The sequence below is a fragment of the Brachyistius frenatus genome, unplaced genomic scaffold (genome assembly GCF_029030835.1).
Source record: "Brachyistius frenatus isolate BFR_SWC_R1_liver_20210118 unplaced genomic scaffold, ASM2903083v1 Contig_6, whole genome shotgun sequence".
In the NCBI taxonomy this organism is placed as follows: Eukaryota; Metazoa; Chordata; class Actinopteri; family Embiotocidae; genus Brachyistius; species Brachyistius frenatus.
Window position 1 is genome coordinate 6,633,373 of NW_027210605.1, and position 21,854 is coordinate 6,655,226.

Genomic DNA, 21,854 nt, shown 5'->3' on the forward strand with positions numbered 1-21,854 from the left:
TATAAAACCAACATATTAGGTTGTTAAGATTGACTCCCCCTTGCACGGAAACATGAAAATGATTCGACACTTCAATGCATCATAAAATACAGCATATTACATTTAATTTAATTTATCAATTTGTATGACAGGGACAAAAATGATTGTAAATGTGGCAGTTAGTCCTTAAGGCTAATTTTCTTACCCATGGCCACTTCTTAAAAAGGCATTCAGAAATTAGAAAAAAAAAACTGATTTCACTAATATTCACTGGCAATAGCTTCTTTCTATGGTTTAGATCTTGTTACAGAATTTTTCTTACTGACTTAAAAATACATTTCTTGAGCTATTTTAAGTTAAGTGTATGTGGGACACTATTTGGTCCACTAGGTGTCGCCTTTGTGCTTTGGGTCAATCTCAATACAAGGAGGAACTTTCGACCAGGTGACAGGTGTTGCTGAACGGAAGAGCACAAGTAGTTTTTTGCGGATTTTTTTTGCGCCAAACCACATCACGCTGCTGCATGTCAATGAAATGTTTGGCTGTCACGATCTTATGGACAGTTGTTTTGGGTTCTTGCACTTTAGAAGTTGAAGATCATTAATGATGAGAAATAAAACCTACGTCACTAGAAAGAAACAGAAGTTTGGACTTTCATGAGACACAATATGGCAATAAGGCGAGCCCGTCAATTATAGGCCTCTGCCCGTTTATGAAGCCCCTCTGGCTTAAGTATATGCTTGGCCACTATAATACAAGTCTAAAACGAGATAAGCTTCATCACATGCGGCAATATACCTACATGTTAGTAGCCTAATTCTGCAGGTTCCCGCTGAGGTGACACTGGAAACTGGATATCAAGCCTAAACATCTATCACAAGAGCCCGCCTGCAGCGTCAGGCTCCGGGCGGTAATGTCGTTTGGGAGTCTATAGCTACGTTTTTTTCTTTTGGACCAAGGACATCCACCTGTAAGAAGACACCGGGAGCTGCTCTTCAAAACCCGGGGCATTCATTGGGACCATCACGGAGTCCAACCGGAGGTAGGCCTATGTGTAGTGCTGCGAGTCATCGAATATCTGCTCCAAAATTGTAGTTATGAGTTAAAACATAAATTAAGCTTTTATACGTACAGGTAATTGTTTATGTGAGGTCTATTTTGCAGAAACTATAGGCTAATATTTACAATGACTTTATAACCATGGCATTTTTTCTGAGATCATTCAAAAAAAATGAAAGGCTATTAAGTAGTGAAATGCTCAAAGCCACTAAACTAAAATGCATTATGCACCTAGGATATTATCATTTTCTAAATTAACTCAAAATGACTAACCTGAATTGCATACCCAATACTATAGATTATTCGGACTCCTCAAAAATAAAAAAAGGTTTTAACCATATTTAAGGATATTAAAGTCATTTACTTTTGCAATCCCTATAAAGGAGCACAACTCACATCTCTAGAACCATAACGGGTGCATAGTTGTAAAGCATAAAAAAAAGAACAGAATACCAGCACTCACAGATTAATACATAACAATTTACTGTGGGCAAAAATAACTACGCTTTTCAGCCATAAACCATCATCAGCGTTGTTTGGCAATTATAAACCAGCATAACACCAATTTACAGGTTTGTTCGTTGGCTGTTGTTGAGGTGATGGGGGTACTACTGTTTGTAGTACTGTTTGTATTTGTTTTAATGCTTGCAGTTTACATAACAAGACAACATTTATACTTTTCTTCATTTTGTAAATGTACTTAAAATTTCTACCACGTGGTAATGCCACTCTTTGACCATCTCCCACCACTCCCAATCATAGCCTTTATGTTGTACACGTACAAATACTCCATTAATTATAGGTTTTTATGCATGTGTTTATCTCTTTACATCACTAACATTGTAAGAACCATTTTTGTTCTTCCAAATATGTCAAGTTGGCATACAGAGCAGTTGTCACATGGCAGATTTTACTACTTAAACATACATATGATTCAGTGTGTTAATATTCAGGATGAAATAGAAGTATGTGGAAATATATTAACTCTATTTATAGGAAAATGCTCAAGAAATTGAATGCTGTTATTTGTATGCAAATGTATGTGTAGATAGTTTGCCTGCAGGTCCACACAACTCTGCCTAAACTGTGTAGCTATTTGTATAATAAATTGTATATCAACACATTCATACAAAACTCAGTTACTTCGTATACATACAGAGTACACATGTTTGTTACAAACCGGTTACAATGAACTCAAATGTTGACATACACTAAAAAAGATGATATATGAATATTACACATGAAACATGTCAACATGATAATTATCATGCAAGATTAATCCTGATAGTATCGTAGTTTCTATAGACGGCATATTTCTCTCTTTGTATCACGTATCCTCTGGAAGTAATATAATATTTCAGTGTTTTTCCAAGTGAAGCCACCAGGTGGGGTTAATGTGTTGAATATGTGACAACTCAGCTTTGCTGTCTGAGGTTTTGAAGTTGTAATATTTGTTGGCATTTTATGGATGTGTAAATCTGTGCTGTGCATTGTAGCAGTGTAAATATGCCACAGGCTGTTTTATTATCATATTGCATTTGGTACTTTTTAAAATCTACTCAGCTGGATTAAATGCTGTCTCCTCTTTCTGAGCACTCAGCAACTTAAAATTATTCAGTAATTTATTCACACAGCGCTTTGGCTAAATCCACATATTTTGATGAAATTTCACAAAATGAATCTCTCAAAAATGTCAGCTGAGTGTGGTTTTATCTGTCGGGGTCTAATCAGAGTGGATTTATGGCACTGTTGTCATGCGTGGGTCCACTGTTTCTTGGATCGACCACATGAGGGAAGTATAGACCTTCGTAGAACCTGGTTGTCTTCAACATGCTGGGGGGTCTGTTTGAAATTAACTGCCATCATATCAGCATCACACATGATCATCCACAGGCTGCCTCGATGAGAAGTAAATCAAACTTTGTAGAAGAATTTCACATCAAACCTTTGATCTGCTTCTATCAATATCAGTTTCTACTGCTTTTCTCACAGCAACACCTCTGTGTGAACTTTTCATAAACATCAGTGTGTTTACTCTCCTGTATACTTATTTACTATTTATTTATTCAGTGATCACATTTTAGTTATGTGAGACGGGGCAGGCCGACGTATTTTACCAGGACATTCCCCCTGTCAGATCCAATTTCCTGGGGAGTTTTGATTGACCAGCAGAGAAACAATGGAGCTGCAAAGGTTTGATCATTTCCTGAGCAGCTTCCATTGTGCCTTTAATTTTTCTGACTTAATGTAGATTTCAGTTGAGCTATTTTTCCATCTTATCCTCATGTAAGGATTAGGATTCATTTTTTTCTGTGTTCCCTCCTGAAGTCTTGCTCTCCTCAAAGCAAGAGAGATATCTCATGTTAAACAACACTGAGCTTATTCTCTAAAGGTTGTACTGTTTCCCTTATCACAATATGAAGCTCTTCCTCTGTCAGGGACAAGAGTTTGAGAAAAGTATGTAAAACCTTTTAATTGAGAAATGTAATGACTACTTAGACCTTAACAACAGATGGATCCAACTTTTTTTATATTTAGGTATGTAGCTGTGTGTTGGCTGCAGATTTGTCTTTGAAACATACTATTTAGCTCATTGTTCTTTGCTGCATTACCACAAGCTGTCACCATTTTCAGGGTGCTCCTCGCTAAAGGACCCTTAGTGCGGGCTTCCTACATCTGGAACCAATACAGATGTGCTGGCTATCAGTGGGACCAGGGGGCTTGGAGGTTGTAGGCTGAGATGGTGGGGGTGAGAGGCTGGGCTAGTTTCTACTTTGGCCCTGGGGGTCTGCGTGTCCCTGACTTCAAAATAGACTTGATTGGTAACAGCTGGCAGTCCTAACTCACCCCTTGTCAGAGCTCTCCTCTGATGTCAACCTTGTCAGTATCAAGGCCCGGACAATGGAGGGCCAGCGGCATGGAAAAGGTAGAGAGGAGGACTGTGTCCGTGTGAAATGAGATTCAGAGAACGACCTTTTTTTATATGAAGGTTGTGTTGCCATAAATAACATTCAGGTTTTTGCCAGGGCACCTCTGTATGATGCACACACTGATGATGTGCATGAACAGCTCAAAAATCACATATTTAAGTTGAGTGCATGCAGAAAAAGTATTTTTGAGTGAAATGCAGCTGAAAGCGAGTGCAATTACAGCCAACTTCACAAAAACAAACATATTAAAGCATATAAAGACACAAAATAGTCTCAGGTGCATCCATCACTACAGTATAGCAACAAAAAGCTTTGTTTATCGGATTATGTAGGCGGTGTTATGGGACCAGTTAATCCTATATAACCATCATTTGTGTATAAACCCCACCCAGTTAATTATCCTCTCAATTAACATGTATTACTTTTAATTATTCATGAATGTACTTTTGATATCACTGAGTTGCCAAAGCTATATCACAGTGCAGAAAGCTGTGCCCTGCTAGTCACTGCCACAATATGAGTAAATAAGACAGCTACATATTAGCATCTTTTATTATCCAATTACAAACTATGCTCGCCTAATTACCTCCAATCAGCAGGGAGAAGAAAATGATTGACTTTCTGGAGGACTGGACTCACTTCAGGACAGAAAGGACAAAGTGGTTTTCAGTCACTTACTGGATGAAAAGAGACACAGAAGTCAGAATATGGAGATATATCTGTTGTCAAAACATTAAATAATTGTAGCATGGATCTAATTCGCAAATATACTTTTTCTTGTAGTGTAATGTCACATTTCCACATGGTCTATTCTCTGTGCACAAGGTTGTGTTGTTCTGCAGATTATGTTATTGAGTTTGTGATGGGTAAAGATAGGAAATATTTTTTAAACAGCTGCAGAAATGATTATCCTTCACCGGAGGATGAAGGGCAGCTGTGGCACAAGGTTGTGCTTAAAGCAGAACTATACATCATTATTAGACCATTAATTACTCTTGTCATTAACACCAACAGCACCACTGTTCTGCTGGGATTCGGTCACAGATGTTTCGAACTACGCTTTGACACAACTATCTATAACTTGGGAGCAATAGATCCTGTTTCAGGCTCCAGCTAAACTTTCACTTCTTTTCAGAGTTGCTCAGATTTAATTCTTCTCTCAGTTAGTTTTGAGTCTTTTGAAAGATGTCAGGAAAGGCCAGAAATAGCATGGGGCAGGCCGCTGGGAAGAGCTGTTGTTTACAGACAGTGACAGGGATGAAGGACCTCTGTGCTCTGGTGCCGGGCCTGAAGCCTCACGGGTGTGCTAGTACAGCTTCTGTTGCTGTTCTGGACGCTGCAACACAAACACAGAAAAGCACATGTACGTGCAGGCCGGCAACGATATGTGCACACAGACACCCAAAACTCATACAGTCTTCTTTTTCTTTGTTCTTAACCTCAGTATATATACTGTATATGTATAGAAAGAAGCTAAACATTGTGTGAGAGTATACTCTCACACAAGTTTTAGCTTCTTTCTAATCTTTCAGCCCACACAGATATACCTCAACACCTGCAGCACACCTAAACCACTCTGTACCTCTTTCTTTTTGTTGGTATTGACTTCATCTGCTGACTAAACAACCCGCTGTGAAAAGTCAGGCCAAGCCGATGTTAAAAACAAATTCAAAACCTAATGATGTAATCTAGTACGTTTGTAAATGAAATGATTTTACATTGGTTTAAGCAACTGTGCTGACCTCAACGTGGGGTAAAGCAAGGCTACAAATATAGAGATATATAGTAACCACCGTCCTTATGTAATTTCTGCACTCTGGTGAACTGCAGCATCTTGACTGCTGAAATCAGAGGGAGGGAAAAAACAAACAATAACAACCGCAGTGCAATATCGACAAATTCTGTTTAATATTGTGTGATACTCTTCTCTTAAAATACAGTCTTTTCTGAGGTAGACTATTACAGTTCAAGAACATTATCATCGCTTAAAACAGACATAAAAAAAAAGACATGAAATAAATACTTTCATGTACAATATGCTGCAAAAATGAGGTAGAAATGGTTACAGAAAATATACAATAACCAAAAACAAAGGTACTGCGATAACAGATCAAAACGTACAAAATAAAAGCTTGTTTTGTTGGACAAACTGTCAGGAGTAGAGGGAAAAAGGAGCTCTAAGTCATCATTATCTTTTCATTTCTGTAATTACATATGACTAATCGCTGGCATTAGCAAGATTTTGCCGCTTGAGGCAGGAGTGGTTCTGTAATTTCTAAATGTGTGTTCAGTTTCTGAGACAGTGATCAGCATGCACAGTGGGGGTCACTCTGATTGATCTGGCTGTATGGCATGACTGAAGCCACCAGCTGGAGAGGGAAGGTTGTACTGTGATATAGGATTGCCGGACATCAATCAGACCACTTCCACTCCAGAGGAATCGGTGGAAGGGGATGGGGGGGTGGGGAGGAGATGCAACGCCACATGGCCACTGGGGCTTGTGGCCAGGAGGCAATCCAATCTAATGAGATTTCATTGGGGAGAGAGAAGAGAAAAAGAATCATGAGGGACACAGGGAAGGTGGTGGAGAGGGAGGGGGAGAGGGAGAGGAAAGGGTGGTAGGAAATATTACATCATACTGTGTATACCTCCTCAGGACCATGGCAACAGTCGAATACATATGACCTCTGCGCCTGCAGACCAGTGACTGGGTTTTTCCAGCTTGTTAAAACAGAACTGTAGGACTGCTGGGAAAGAGAAGGATCTGTATTGTCTACATGTTGGGTTCATCCACAATATGTACACATTAGCTGATAAAGTTTTGACTTTGGGATTTGTTAAAAACTTGTTAAAACTTTGTGTCGTTGGTGTTTTTGTGCTCAAATGTTCTCTGTGATTGCACACGTGTGTGTGTTTTATATTTACATTTTCAAATGAGATTTTGCAGCAGTAAAACTATAAAGAGCAGACATGCATATACAGGGTATGTAAACACGAGATAACAGATTTACAAGCAGTTTGTCCAACAAAAAAGGAATATTTTCTGTATTCTACGTAGCATTTCTTGACAATCATCACTTCACCATAAACTACAATAAAAATAAAGAGTAAAAGAACAGAAAAAACATATTTATATATTCATATATAATAATACATGGATTTATGGCATCAAATATCCTTTGAAATACCTGAATTACATTCAATGTTACTCTTTGTAGCATATTCAAGTTTCTCTCCCGAGGTAAAAGCCCAGCTGCAGTGGGTATTACAAGACTGTCAGGTTTCTCCTCGCTCTTTTATCTCGGTCCGCGCCACTCTCTACTAAGACCCTAAGATTACATACATTCTTTATTTCATATTTCTGAGGTAAAGAAATTCTTCCTGAGCATTTCAAACAAGACTACATACTATGAAAACATAAAGGGTACGTGAAATAGAAAAACAGACATGCTGTAGGGGAAGCTGGATGTGCAGGTGGGTAAGTGTTGATCTTTAAGTGGATTTCTCAGGAAAACTGCAGTTGATGTGGAATGTGAATAATACAGTATGTTATCAGTGAATTGTACCATGTTAAGCGTGAGCATCGTGCCACTAGTGAGTTAAATAAGGATGCACAAGAAGTATTTCTACAACCAAACAAGTTGAGTGTAATTGTAAGATTTTCTTTGAACTGAACTCGTGGGCAGAGCAGGTGCAGGTTTGACTTTCATACTTTGTTTTTAGAATAGTAAGGAGTAGCTGTTGTGTCATGATTTGGTTACAAGCTATCAAGAATATTGATATACTGTGATTTGGAGGACCAGTCTATTGTGAAGTATTTTAACAGTATCGCTGCTTATGTATTTGGTTGGTCAAAAACTGTGGTTTGCTGAAATGTTGCTGATCCCAAGCCCTTTGTACTGAGTGATTAGTGACAATCCAATGACTAAATCAACATTAGGATAACATGGAAGTGGACTGGAAATAAATAGGATCCTGAGAGTAGCAGTCAAAGGGGGGATTTTCCAAACCCTGATTATCCATAATCTTGGACCACGTCACCTAGCAACAAATAATTGATTTTGTCCTGGACCAAAGCTAATCAGGATCTCTGAGAGTATCCAAATAGATATCTGATTTTCCCATTGGCCAAATGACTAATACACTACCCCACTCAACAAGGCCAATTCATCTTTCTTTTCTTTGGGAAAAATAAAATATTGCGGGTATTTATAGAAAAACAAAAACAGCACACCATGGCATGCTTCTGCCAGTGAAACAACTTTGTCAGCTCTCCCATATCATTGAGCTTCTCTGGCCCTTTTGGCTGCATAATCTGTAATTACAAAACAACAACAACAAAACATTCCCAAGGCTTACTATGTCAAAAGCAAAGACAGGGTCGTAGTGCAGTCCGAGTACAGTGACTGGCTGCTTCCTCAGTGGCTATACATCTTGCTCCACTCTATACAAGTGTCCAGTTCTTTTGTGGTGGTGTGCGGCCGCACCTTGCAGAAGGCATTCTCAAAGTCTGTGAAGTCTGGGGGTTTCGAGGATGGTGTGAGGCCATGCATGGCTCCAGTTGGGGAGGATGCTGAGGAGAGCGCCTGCTGGCTAAGCTGCAGCAGTTCCCACACTGAGAAGCCTTCTGTGCGCTGCAGCACAGCGCCTAGCTCCCTCTCACTCAGGCTGCAGCCTTGGGGCGACAGCGCCTGCAGTAGCACCTGCCTGCACATACCCACATCAGGTAGGCCAACATGATATCGCTTGGCAAAGCCTCGATGAATGGCATCTTGTAACAGATCTGGCCTTCCAGTAGCACATACAAGAATCACCAGACCTGTGGTCCCCACCTGGGCTTTCTCAAGGGTGGCCAGCAGTATCTGCCTCATCCCCTCCTCTTCCATGGCCTCCACCTGGCTAAGTAGCACCACTGAAGGTTGCCGTGCTGCCGCCACCTGCAGCAGAGACCCCAGAATGTGCTCTGCTTCAGGATTCCCTTTAGAGGCCAGCATGGCTCCACTCAAGCGGTAGAAGGAAGCCCCCAACTGTGAAGCCAAGGAACGTGTAAGTGTTGTCTTACCCCCTCCCCTGGGCCCAAACAGCAGGACGGTTCTTGGTGGCCTCATCACTGGACTGGGCCTCAACACGGGCCACAGAAGGTCCTCCTCCAGGGCAGCCTTGACATGGGTGAGCCCGGCTAGCTCGCCCCAGCCCAGTGCCGGGCTGCAGTCCAATAACTCCCCATTGACAAGGTCCAACAGTCGGGGGTCTGGACTCTTCATAGTCTCAACAGTTGGAGTACATAATGGAGGGCGTTTGAGAGCCTGGGAGCGGTGATGCTGCTGCTGCTGGGTGAAGCCCTGCTCTGCCATGCTATTCTCCCCTGTCATGCCTGCTGGAGGGCTGTACTCCCCTGATGCCCCAAACTGAGGAGACACCAGGGGTTGGGAGGAAGGCTTGCTGGGCTTAAAGGTTTGAGTGTCTGTGCTGCCTGAACTGCTGAAGCCATTTCCTCGGCACTCTGTTTTGTCATTCACACTGTAGGGTGAGTTTCCCCCAACCTTCAAGGGGTCATAGCTATATTTTCTGTACCGAGACCTGTCCCCACTCTCGTCCTCCTCAACACTCATCTCAAAAGCTTTTCTTTTTAAAGTCCCTCCAGACTCTGATGTCCCAAGGTTGGAGCTCTGGTAACTATAGCTGCCACCTACCACTGTAGGCCTTGAAGGAACGGGAGTAGGAGCTGGCAGACCTGAGGGCAGGTAAGTTGCAGAGTGGTGGCTGTAGCTGGGACCCAGGCTGGTCTGGGGAGGGTACGTGCTAGGTTGGTAGTTATAGATGGGTGTGGTAGGGCTATAGCTGGGCACTAGAGTTGGGGTCGATTGGAGAGTGTGAAGTGAGGCAGGGGGAAGTGCTGCACCGGGTTGTGGACAAAACCCTGAGGAAAGATAGGTGCCATTGTAGCTTGTGGGGTACTCGCTGGAACCACTGCAGGAGCTGCTGCCACTGTAGCCAGAGTCCGAGAGGTTACTGTTCACTACTGACACGCTGCTAACCCCTGGAGGGCCTGTGGATGTGGCTACAGTCTTGGAGCCTGAGAGGCTGTCATGGCCTCCAGGGGGCACCAGGGGATAGGAGGCATCAGTGCTATGTGTCAGTGGCCAAGGCTCCAGCTCAGTCTTCTGGCCGTTGAGGCCCCCAAAGGCTCCTGGCTCTGGGTAGGTGCCCACAGTAGGAGGCCGGTCATATGGTGAGTCCAGCACGCCAGAGTATTTCTCAGCGTATCGTTTCAACAAGTTGGAGGCTGTGAGGGCAGAGATGTCGTCATTGGCCCAGGCGTAGTTGTAGGAGCTGCGGCTGCGGCCAGAGAAGAATTCCGACTTGTGGGCCGGAGAGGAGGTGGTGGAGGAGACGTCCAGGTGCTGCTCAGGCCACTGGCTGAGGGGCTGGGCATGCTCTGGGTTCCAGTGCATCTTTAACAAGCCTGACAAAAGAATTACACAAGGAAACCAAGTTATTATTCTCCTCTGTTACAGTTATGTCAGAAAACATGATATCAGTGGAGCAGGCGTCATTATATTTTAAATAATTTTGGTAGAAAAACAGCTGTGTAGCTTAGTGGTCGATATATATCCATTTTGGCCATAAAACATCTTTGTCAATTGCTTCCATTCCAGTGACTGGAAAGAAGATGTTTTCTTTCTTTTCTGTAATCTAAAAGATAATAACTAGATTATTGTTAGATATTGGTACAATTTTCTTTTTAGTATTGATTAGGTGCTTAAATTGTGAATATAAGATCCATTTTAACTACAGATATAAGTACATTCAGCTTGATATAATTCAGCTTAATAGAAGTTTAGACACTCTTCTGTGCCTGTTTTGCTCACTACCATGTACACAGTGGCACATGGTCTGAGCCCCTCCTCTCCAAGCAGCCACTGACAAAAACAGGTCTTTCCTCTGTTTGGAAAGAAACCTTTTTCAGTGTTTCCATTAAGCATGGTAGAAGGAAAAGGGTCAAATTTCCCAACAAGGGAGAGGAAGGTAATGGGGAGGTGAAGGGAGAAAGAGAAAGCTGTAGAAAGGAAGAGTGAAAGCAGATCAGTTGGTTGGATGTGTTGTTTTGCAGTTTCCCAGCTTATGTTGGTGTAGCGATAAGATCCTACTACTATTCCCTATACTGGAAGCATCTGCAGGTCTCCCAGAGGAGCTATTGTTATCTCCCCGTGCATGTGCACGGGCATCTGCACCCCCACCTACCACCCACCAATCCACCCACCCACCATACACCAGCGCTCCAAAAGCCCAGAGGCTGGCTGGACACAGGGAGGGAGTAGTGTGTGTGTGTGTGTGTGTGTGTGTGTGTGTGTGTGTGTGTGTGTGTGTGTGTGTGTGTGTGTGTGTGTGTGCGCGTGTGCGTGTGCGTGTGCATGTGCATGTGTGCGTGTTTGGACAGTGGTGTGGTGAGAAAGAAAGAAAGAAAGGGGGGTGGGTTTGGAAATGCAGCATAGTGTGCTATTCATCAGCCATCTCCCATGGAACATTGGGAAAGTGGAATGTCTGTTCCTGTGGCTGACTTCAGCACTGGTTGAGGTCTGATTGATCATCGCCGAGTTAACAGGAAAAAGGGCAGCCAAAAAAAAGATTTTTTTTTTTTTTTTTCCATAAATCCTGTTTTCCATCCATGTCCCTTCATGCAATGGTCTTTTCTTTTTCTTTTTTTCCAGTAAAAGATGCATTCAATAAGAAGTTAAAAACTTTCCTTGCCCAAATGTATAATGCATCTGCCTATATTGATATATATCACATTATTGTGGTTATAGAATCATCTATTTCATGAAGAGTAGCACTGCCTCTTGCAAGCATTAGCTTGACATTCCACACATAGCTTGGCATTATTGAACTGTCTCGATTTACCCTGAGGTGAGGACTACTCCAACCAGAAACAGGGAGGTAAAAAGGAATATGGCAGAAGCCGTCATTGCTGCCCTCGCTGCCTTTCCTTCAGTGGACGCCTGATGATTCATTATTCATGGCTGTCTGTGTGTGTGGAGCCAGGATTCTTATTGCCATTTAAATCAAATCTCAATACCCACAGCCTGAGATCCTACTGCTGCTCTCCCGCTCTCCAGCTCACCTCCTAAACTTTGGCCTCTTTCTTGTCCCGATTTCCAAACGTCCCCATGTGTGTTTTCAGATTACGCCCGTTGTTTATTCAGTCAGATGAGAACAGCAGACCAGATGGCCATTGGATTAACATGTCCGTCATATTCAAATGCACTGCCTTAAGTTCCCAATAGCCAAACCAGTTCAAGTACTTCCCTAAACTGCAGCCAACCCACACGGCCATACACCCACCGCAGCAAGATGTACAAGAACATTTTCGCACTCTGTTCACTTGTATTTTTACAAACATGCTGAAGATATTGGCTCGTCCACACCCAGATGACCACATATTTTTTTGTGGTCTGACTTGCAGGTCTTTGTCCAGGCTTCAGAAACCATATATGTCCTGCCGGCCCTTCCCATCTGCAGCCCAACCAGTTTGTGAGCAGCCCCAATAATGGGCCCTGTGTGACAAAGATGGATGAGAGCCCAGGGGAGCTCATAAAACCTGCAGGGAGGGAGGGAGGGGTGGAATAAGGCATGGATGGAGGGAGGGAGCGGAAAGAGTGGACAGCAGGCGCTTCGTCCTTTCTAAGCGGACTGGAGCAGACATTAGAGGACTCAGTGAGGCGGGCTAACTGCTGTCCACTCCATCATCAGAGTAGCACCACTCCAGAATGGTACACTACTCCCCTGACCAGTGTAATGACCAGCTGCCCGTACCTGAAAAACCAATTCACTGCTAAATCTGAGAGTTATTACTTTCTATAAATTCTTTTAAAAAGTGCCTTATACCATAATTTCTATTTGTACACAGAGAGTAAGATGAGTGATAGAGCGCCTTTCACCCCTGGTGAAAACAGCAGGGTTGCAGCGCAGTTTAGCCCTTTCCATGTAATTAGATCTCGCCTTCTGCTGGATTGTGGTTTTTAGAGCAGTAGCCCTCCACAGTAAACTGAGCAAGCTCTAATCTACACTTAAATCAGAGCCATCATGTAGATTAATTCACTGGAGGGACAGGAAGAAAACTAAGAGTAGAAGTAGGAAATCAGGACAATGTTAACATACTGTGGATGGCAGTGAAATCATTGGATTAATTTAAATATGTGCTTTAGTACGATGCTAGATTGTAAATGATCCTATACTGCGTAGAAACAAAACAGTGCACTACTATAGAAATTTGTGAATTTTGTTATCCAACTGTGACTAGCATTGCTGCATCATTTACTTAAATCATGATAGTTTTTTCAGCTTCAATAATGGAAAAAAAAATGTCCCGCCTCACAATCCCATCAACTCTATTTTACTCATATTAGAGGAGGTTTATGGAATAAAAACAAATTTATTAAGAAAGGACAAGAACACAGATATGTTTGAAAAAGGGGGTATCCTGTTCATTCAATTATTTTGGAAACTTTTGTTTCTGTTTTCAACATAAGTAAAGCTGCTCTGTGATCTAGTCACAGCAGGCCTGGCAAAGTATTTAATATATTTGATCATTTATCAGTTGCACTGTTGACTTTAAGGACCAGGTTTCTGTAGATATGTAAGCGCATTGCTCTTCTATCGACTGATGGCCTTGCTTGGCTGCGTGGAGGTTGATAAGAACCTCCTGTGTATGCACATGAAACTTCCCCCTATTTGTGTGAATGTGTGTTCTTGGCCCCAGGAGAGACAGATGTTCTTCTGCTGACCGCCTTACTGTTTGTGCGGCCATTGTGGTGGACGACCATCCAGCAGACGTGCGTGGATCGGACAGTCCAGTTGGCCCTGAGACAAAGCCTAAAGGATCCTATTGTCAGGGGCCAGTCTAATTATGGAAATCTTATTAATCTATTCAGCAGCAGTCCACTGGCAGCTTTTGTGTCAGCCTGGGATTTATTGAGGGACCTGTGCAAGTTGCATCCTATTGTGGAAGTGCGTGATGAAGACAGTGGCACGGCTTGCTTTAGCCGAGGCCGACTTTACTTTGAGGAGGCCCTACAATTAAATTTAGACTGCTTAATGGTTCTGGGGGACAGTGTGGGGAGTATTGTGATTTCTGCGCTCAAATGCTCTGCCACCTACAAAGTCATCGAATGTCCTGTTGACTAGGTGAAACTGAAGTAGCCTTTGGCCCGTAAAGGCTGGTATTACTCTCGACTGTGTTGTGGTGTCCTATAAAAGAAGTATCGGTGGGTGAGGTGAAACGTTATCTTGGCAGGAAGCCCTGGAGGGCTCTGGGGCCATTTCACAGCTCCCCTAAGGTTGCTTTCCCCTTCTTCTCTCCCGTTGTTTTCCATGCCCCGAGGAACAAAACAGACACGGCTGCAACAAGCCTTCTGGGACAGTGCGCTATTAAACTGTGCCGATTGTGAAGAGGCCGCTTGTAAACAAGAGCGCTGCGGATCAATCCAATCAGGCTTTTATTCCGGGTTGAGCTCCAACCCATCCACCGACCTGAGAAAACCACCAACACCTCCACTCCATCATACTCCTCCACACAGAGGCACGAATCAAGTGGAGCAACATGCTTTTAAAACCAAGATGCACACCGACGCATAAAACTTTGAATACGTTGTTTTTAATTTTGTATATATAGACCTGACACAGATGGTCTCTTATCTGACACTAAAAACTATTACACCAAGAAAGACTTCACTGCAGTATTCAAAAGTTGCCCTGAAAGTCATTAGATTTATATTTTGTGTCAAGACATTGTGCAACTAAATCTCTCTCTCTTCTTTAAAAGAAATCTGTTAGCCTGAAAGACTGCTGGAGTAAAAGGGTAATTCTGTATGTTCAACAAGGAAGTAAAATATACTGAACGAAATCTCAACACGAACAAGTACGCTGGACACCAAATTCTTTAAATACTTTAGAACAAAAAGCTGCAGAGAGGGCAGTTTCAAATAGTTTTGAGAATGCTGCTCTGGCTGTTGTGGCAGCTTGTCGGGTATTCAATTGAGTCAACCTCTCAGAAAACAGTCGCTTTAAAGGAAAAAGCTTTCAATACCAAGCACAGACACCGCAAAGGCAGAAAGACAGGCAGAAAGCGGAGAGAAGGGCAGAGTGTGACGGACACTATATTTGTGCTGATAAATCACAAAGTTGATGCTCTCATGACTGCATAAGTTGTTATGTATTCAGCAAGCACAAGCTGATCAATGAGTTATTGGACGAAACTCCACCTTGATGGTCATAAATATGTAGAACAAATGATCTCTCCCTTCAGGAATCTTTAAACATGACTATTCATTTTAGGCAAACATATCCAACAAGCTGCTTCAAACAAGAAATGTGATAAATGATCACGGGTTTAGTGTGCAAAGCAAGAAAAAAACTGTTATTTATGTTTGTTGTCGTGATTCATCGTTCGAAGCCCCTTAAGTCCGCTGTTCTCAAGTTCACTGTGATTTACGACACTAATATCAAGCAGGACATTCTTTCTGGGCTGTACACCGCTGCATATTACCGGTGTGTCGTAAAAACTCCAATCTGAGAGGTGGGCCACATTTCACTGCGTGGCTGGTCGAGACAGTAGAAAATTGTCTCTGACCGTTGCTCCCACTTTGGCATGAAGTACACATTTTATCAGTTCACTTTGTACCTGAACATAATGATCATAAATTCCTCACAGATATTGTGGATTACGTATGTTGTACTATTCTCATGTTACACTATGTCTTGTTACCCTGTACAGTGTTACCCCACAGATGCTGGATAGCCTCTGTTATTGTGTGGGGTATTGCCAAAAAGCTGTTAAAGGAAGAGCAAGGTCAGTTCTTGAGACCCTTGCCAAACCGCCTTAAGACAGGGATAATGTGAACACTGGACAACAGGGATCATCATATATCAGACATGCATAATTGGGCATTGCTTGGGAAAATTATTATGAATCTATGCGTTAGTCACGGGCCTGCTATCGCTCAAAAGAAACACAATTCCACACTCCCACTCTGCCTCTCGCTCCCTCTGGCTCATCTGCTCTCTTTCATGGCCCTAAAAAGATGTAATAACAGAAGAGTGCGGGAGCTCTATTGGGGAGTTTTCACACCTGCTGCCCAGAGCACGAGCAGACGCAGCTCTTTTCAAACACGCCTCACCAATCCGGTCCCAGGAGGAAGGAGCCCATCTCCTGCAGTGGCATTGAGGGATGTCCTCTGTGTCTCTCTCCCTATCGCTGTACTTTTTATCTTTCTGTGGATAGAGCTATCTGTACTCCATGTATCAGAATGACAGTTTGACTTACTCTATTTTTTTGTTTCATCTTCCTCTGGGAATGTTCCAGGCCAGCTGTCAGAAGAGTTTTTGTCAGCTTATATTGTTTTATTAGAAGAAAAGAACAATATGACAAAATTGCACAGAGTATTTTGAACAAATGCAAAACACTAAATGATCAAACTAGATCTGTAATCAAATATAGTTAAGATAAACAGCAATTAACATTTAAAACCAATCAGCAGTATAAGCCTGTATGTGTTAAATCATTAAATGCTGTTATTTTGCAGAGCGGATGGAGAGGAGCAGCAGCCAAACTACTTGATGGCATTTGTTAAACATTGATTAATTGACAAACGTGTTTAGAATTGCTAATGATAGTGCAGCAAAAGTCCCATCTGAGAGGTTGCTCCTTTTGCAGCACTTTTTCTCAGTACTCTCCAAAACTAGAAAGGCTCTGGAATAATTGCTGGATGCGTCACTTCATGCTCGTAATTTTAGAAACAACTCCCCCATCCCCCGTGCCTGCGAACGCACGTCCACAAATGGCAGAAGCCTGTCCACCACCACCCCTCCTCCTTCCCTTCAAGAAAAACAGGGTCCCTATTTTCTGTGACTGCAGGCTGGCTTTAGGTCATTGTGTCCACTAATATATCAAAGAACAGCTGTCCTAGGGCTCTGTGATGACCAATCACCCCCTCCATCTGTCTCACTCACCCAATCTCTCACTGGCTCTATCTCCTCCTCTTCAGCTCGATCTTTTCCGTCCAATCTCCTTCTATCCTCGTTTCTCTGCTTCTTGGCACCTCCCTTGTTTCCCCCATTTCCAGTGAGCATGTTGCGTTCCCCCCTCTCTGTCCAAATCCTCTGGCCCCTCTGTGCTCCCAACTTATTCTCCCAGCACATGGACAGCTCGGGGATTTGTTGTTTTTCTGTTAGTACATGCACAAACTGGAGAACGCTCAATATATCCAGCAGCTACACTTCCCTCTCTGGCAGTGCATTTTATGATCACTACACTACAAACACCTAATGGCATAGCGATTAAAGTATGTTATTTCTCAAGTGTAGTCATTTACTAATTAGCTGGTGCCTGGTGTGAAAGACGTGTCACATTGTCGAGCTCTGAATTTCTGCTGCCTCAGGAATTCAGTGAAGTGTTGCCATCCAAACGAGCCTCACCACCCTGCTTCTTAATTGGAGGCTTAATGGGAGCAGAGGTCTCCTTAATGAGCTGATAAACCCTTGGAGAGACAGAGCACAGGGCCCGTGGACTCACAGGGCCCTGGGTCCTTCACCTTCTTTTCTTGTGGACACAGACGCATGCAAACATACACACACATACACACAACCACACACACACTGGAGGCTAATTAGAGCCCATTCACACCCACACTAATGATCCTAGCACTTATTCACACACACTTCAGCAGGCTGTGTGTTTACTCAAGGGCCTGACAGACCCCTCTACTGCACCACTCATACCACTCTGCCTACAATAGACATAGACGCTGGCATGGCCCTCCAACCTGCTCCTTTAGGGGCCAGGATGAGATCTGCTCCTTTTTCTCTTTACAAACTGCTCCATGACTTAGCAGAGTCTTTCACAAAGACACTCTCACAAAACATAAAAACAGAGCCAGGGAAAGAAAGGAGAGAGGGGTCAGTCAGAGGAGAGCTATAAAAACTGCCAGATCTGGACTTGTGTGGAGTTGCTGTGTGTATGTGTGTGTGCTGTTTTAAAAGAAAAGGTATCGCTACACTAGCGGGGCCCCCAGCAACAAGAGTTAGGGCACTCCTGGGTTGGCGGCCTGGGACTGATTTAAGAGCGTGTTTGAAGTGCAGATTACAGATTCTTTGCACCAAATCCCTCCAGGAGTATCCATGGCCCCTGGAATCTCTCTCAGGTTTCTTCTCAGGTCCGGCCATAGCTGTTCGCCCCAGCTTGAAGTATTCTGGACTGGACGGAGACAAGGACCAAGGCCGGACACGCTAAGGAGTAATGAGACATACACTGGCTGCATATGAGATCTTAATCCTTGAGAGTGGATGTGTAAAAGTAGTCCTGATAAGACTGAAGTGTGTACCTGTCCATGTCGTGTCACATCATGTGCTTTAATACGCTGGGACTCGACTATGTGTGGGAACAGAAATACCTACAGCAGGAGTCAGAAGTAGCGCTAGTAAGCAGTAATGCTCCACATTCCCACAAAGGGGATTCCAACATGAAGGTGAGAGTCTTCGCATGTCCTACACATACGCGCCGCAGAATCATGACTTCAGTCTTTAACAAAAAGACACTGAGCTGCAGTGTCACCAGCAAGTACAGGGGCGTGTTTGTGTGTCACTGGTCTGAGAGCAAACAGTATGACTACCTAACACTGCTGTGTGTGGTCGATCCCTCTGTCCACACACACACACACACACACACACACACACACACACACACACACACACACACACACACACACACACACACACACACACACACACTATCAGGTTGTTCCCTGTACGGCTGTTTTCTGCAGAAATGCTGCAGAACAGAGCGATGATGTACATGAAAAAACCATCAAGCTGCGGGAAAGATAAGAAGAAAACCAGCACTCTGCGTCCTGATCATAAAAACAAAGGTTAAGTACGTAGTGTACTTGAAGATTCCCATGAAGGACCAGCAGCTTAAGCACTCTTAAGGCATGCTAACTATTCCACCATCAATTTGTGACATTCTTGGACTTCCACTCCAGCAGCACTGGGTGCATTCAGTCAGTGTGGACCAGCAGGGTGCAGGGAGCTGATGGAACAACCAGTTTAACAGGCCTCTGTGGGAAGCAGCTCAAACATGCGTGATGTGGATGTTCTTGCAAAGTAATGGTCCATCAGAGTTATCTCAACAACTCTGCCTAGTTCCATTTGCAGCTATAAACATTATAGAAAAATTATTTTGGGGGAACTGCCTTTAAATCAACCAAAACCCACTTGTGACAGGACATGTTTCATAACAACATGAGAGGTCAACTACTTATTCGGCTATTTCAGGGGTGAAATTTACAAAAAGCAAACAAAGAGTCCTGGTTGCTGTCAAACATCTGCTCATGATGCTTCATTCAAGACGTTTTGTTCACACACCCACACACTTACCCACGCTGCCTCTGCACCCCATTTCTTTTAAATGCTTCAAAAAACAATCAGAAGTTTCTATAATCAATTTTGAAGTCATACTTTTTAAATTAAGCATTCTGGTTGAATTCTCCCTCTTTTCTTGTAACTGTCATGCCAATAATGCTCCTTTGAGGCTAGTTAAAGAGCTGGGAAAAGGGGGCCCTTGAGGCCGAGGCCACGGAGGCAGCCCCATGCTGGCCGGCAAACAATGCTGTTTTGGAGAGCCAGAGCACTGGACTCAAATGAAACCTGGTGGGAGGCTGCACTGGCGGGGGGAGAGGCCAACACTGGACACATCAGTTATTAGGTCAGCATTGAAGGGAGAAAAGAGAGAGAGAGGAGAAAAAGGAGGGAGAGCAGGGGGCAGCATATGTGGTGCTGAGTCCTGAGCCGTATTGGTAAACTGACACTTGCAGAACCGAGGGGTTTCTGCAGTTTAAACCATCAGCCCTCCAACCTCATCCGCCTGCTGATGAAACATTCAGACAGGGCCGGTGCCCAGGGTTTAGTGTTTCCACCGTGCTTGAGTGTCAAGGAAAAAGTCAAGTTTCTGCACTGAAGGCTGATCTTCAGTCCCCTGTGCATTTGTTCACTCTGTTTGCAAACTACAGAACACAGTGTTCATTGCTGCTTATTTTTGGAGAGGGGGGCTCATTGATTCAGGCAAAGTCCAACAAAGTCAAGTGAGTGTGTTTGGTGTGTAGGGAGGAGAGAAAGAAGGGTATGGTGTACTCACTATAGGGGACAATAGGACTCAGCATTCTGTGGAGCTGGTCTCAGTAAGGAGGAATGCTGTTTTGTAGATGCCAGCTAAGGTTAGCGCCCGTCAGGCTGTAGTCCATCACTGGCATGAGCTTGCACTGACAACAGAACAACCCTGAGAGAGAGAAAGAAAGAGAGAGAGAGAGGGAGCGGGAGAGAGAGAGAGGGAGAGGGAGAGAGGGACAGTTACTGGCTGCTGCACAATGTCTGGATAAACACTCACTTGTCAACCAACCCTTTCAGCTCACACAGCAACACATACAAACACAGAATTAAACCATGATAGAGTATGATAGAATTACTGACCAACCTGAGAAGTCTGAGCTTAACAAAAACAAAATTCACTCACACACACACACACAATCTACCAAATTCAGGCACACAAGGGCATTCATTATAGACCAGCATTAAGCTGATTGTGAAGCTGTCCAGCCTCTCTAAAGAGGGCTTTCTAAATCTGCCTCACAAAAAGACTCGTGCATACCATTGCTCTGTGCACTGGGGCAATAAAGACTGCATTCTTAGGACACCAAACACTTTTGGAGTTGTATCAGCAAAATTAATTGGAAAAAATGTTTCCTGGAACGACAAAGTTTCACCTTTCAAGCAAATAATACACCTCGGATTCAGTTGTACTAAAGATTGAATCTTACTTTTTTTCAAATATATTAATATTAGAGATGTAGAGAAAACTAAATCATTCGAAGCCCAAATAAAATACAGTAAATCTCTTGGGCTGCAATGTCGCATTTTAATCATGCACAGATTAAAGTCAATTTAATCCAGTTTCTATTCTTTTATTCTGTTATAAAGCACCTCTGAGGTAGCTCGTGGGATTAAAATAACTATGAACATTCATTTTTTTCATTTTAGCCATTTGTGTTGTTCGTTAGATCTGTGTACACCAAAAAACAATTTTAAGTCACATTGTTTACGAAGAAAATGCAGTGGGGGAAAAAAAACACTTTCTATTGAACAAATCAAACTGTCAAGCTGCGACATTTTCAGTCACAATTACACATAAATATTTCAATAAATATATGGTTTATCTGTGTGAAAAGGTCATGCATCAGAACATTTTAAATATGTAAAATAACTTTAACACTAGTATCTTGTGCAACATTACTACTGTGTTAGTGGAGACTATTTGTGCTTACAAGGCTGTTATCAATATACATTCCCTCATGTACTGTTCACATGGAAGAGAAATTACGCAATGACCACATTGTCATGTCCCTGGACACCACAGGCTTCACACACTATACCTTCTCCAACTAGGACTCCTTCTGCTCTAACTGACAGTAAACTTTTAACACTCAGCCCTGAACAACTAACTGCACTATAGCAGCAAACCACAGCTTCCACTTTAAACAAACAGAGCTCTGTCCCTGAACAGTTCAGTGAGAGGCTGCAGGGAGAAGCCAGAGTTGGGAGGTTTTGGTTTGCTCAGGGAAATGTCTGGTGGTCAGCGGCCAAAGGAGGAGAGCTGCTTGAACACGCTCAGTCCTCCTCCAACTTTAGCCAGTGAGCAGAGCCAAGTTAAACAGCAGGAATAGCAGCAGGCTATGACAGCAGATCAACACATAGATGCAGAGGAGAGAAGCAGCTTTACCTTTTCATGCCTGCATGTCCTCCATCAGATCTGAAAGCGCTAGGATAATCCCTGGAGCAGAC

At 43.2% G+C, this 21,854-nt stretch overlaps 1 protein-coding gene across 1 annotated transcript; it reads right to left on the reverse strand.

The window, feature by feature from the left end:
* Positions 1-5,852: 5,852 nt before the first annotated feature.
* fignl2 (fidgetin like 2) lies at positions 5,853-21,849 on the reverse strand. Its single transcript, XM_069688875.1, has 3 exons — positions 21,793-21,849; positions 20,155-20,295; positions 5,853-10,434 (listed from the first exon to the last, which is right to left on the reverse strand). Exons 2-3 carry the CDS (start codon positions 20,177-20,179, stop codon positions 8,387-8,389), a joined length of 2,073 nt encoding a protein of 690 aa, XP_069544976.1. The 5' UTR covers positions 20,180-20,295; positions 21,793-21,849; the 3' UTR covers positions 5,853-8,386.
* Positions 21,850-21,854: the final 5 nt, after the last annotated feature.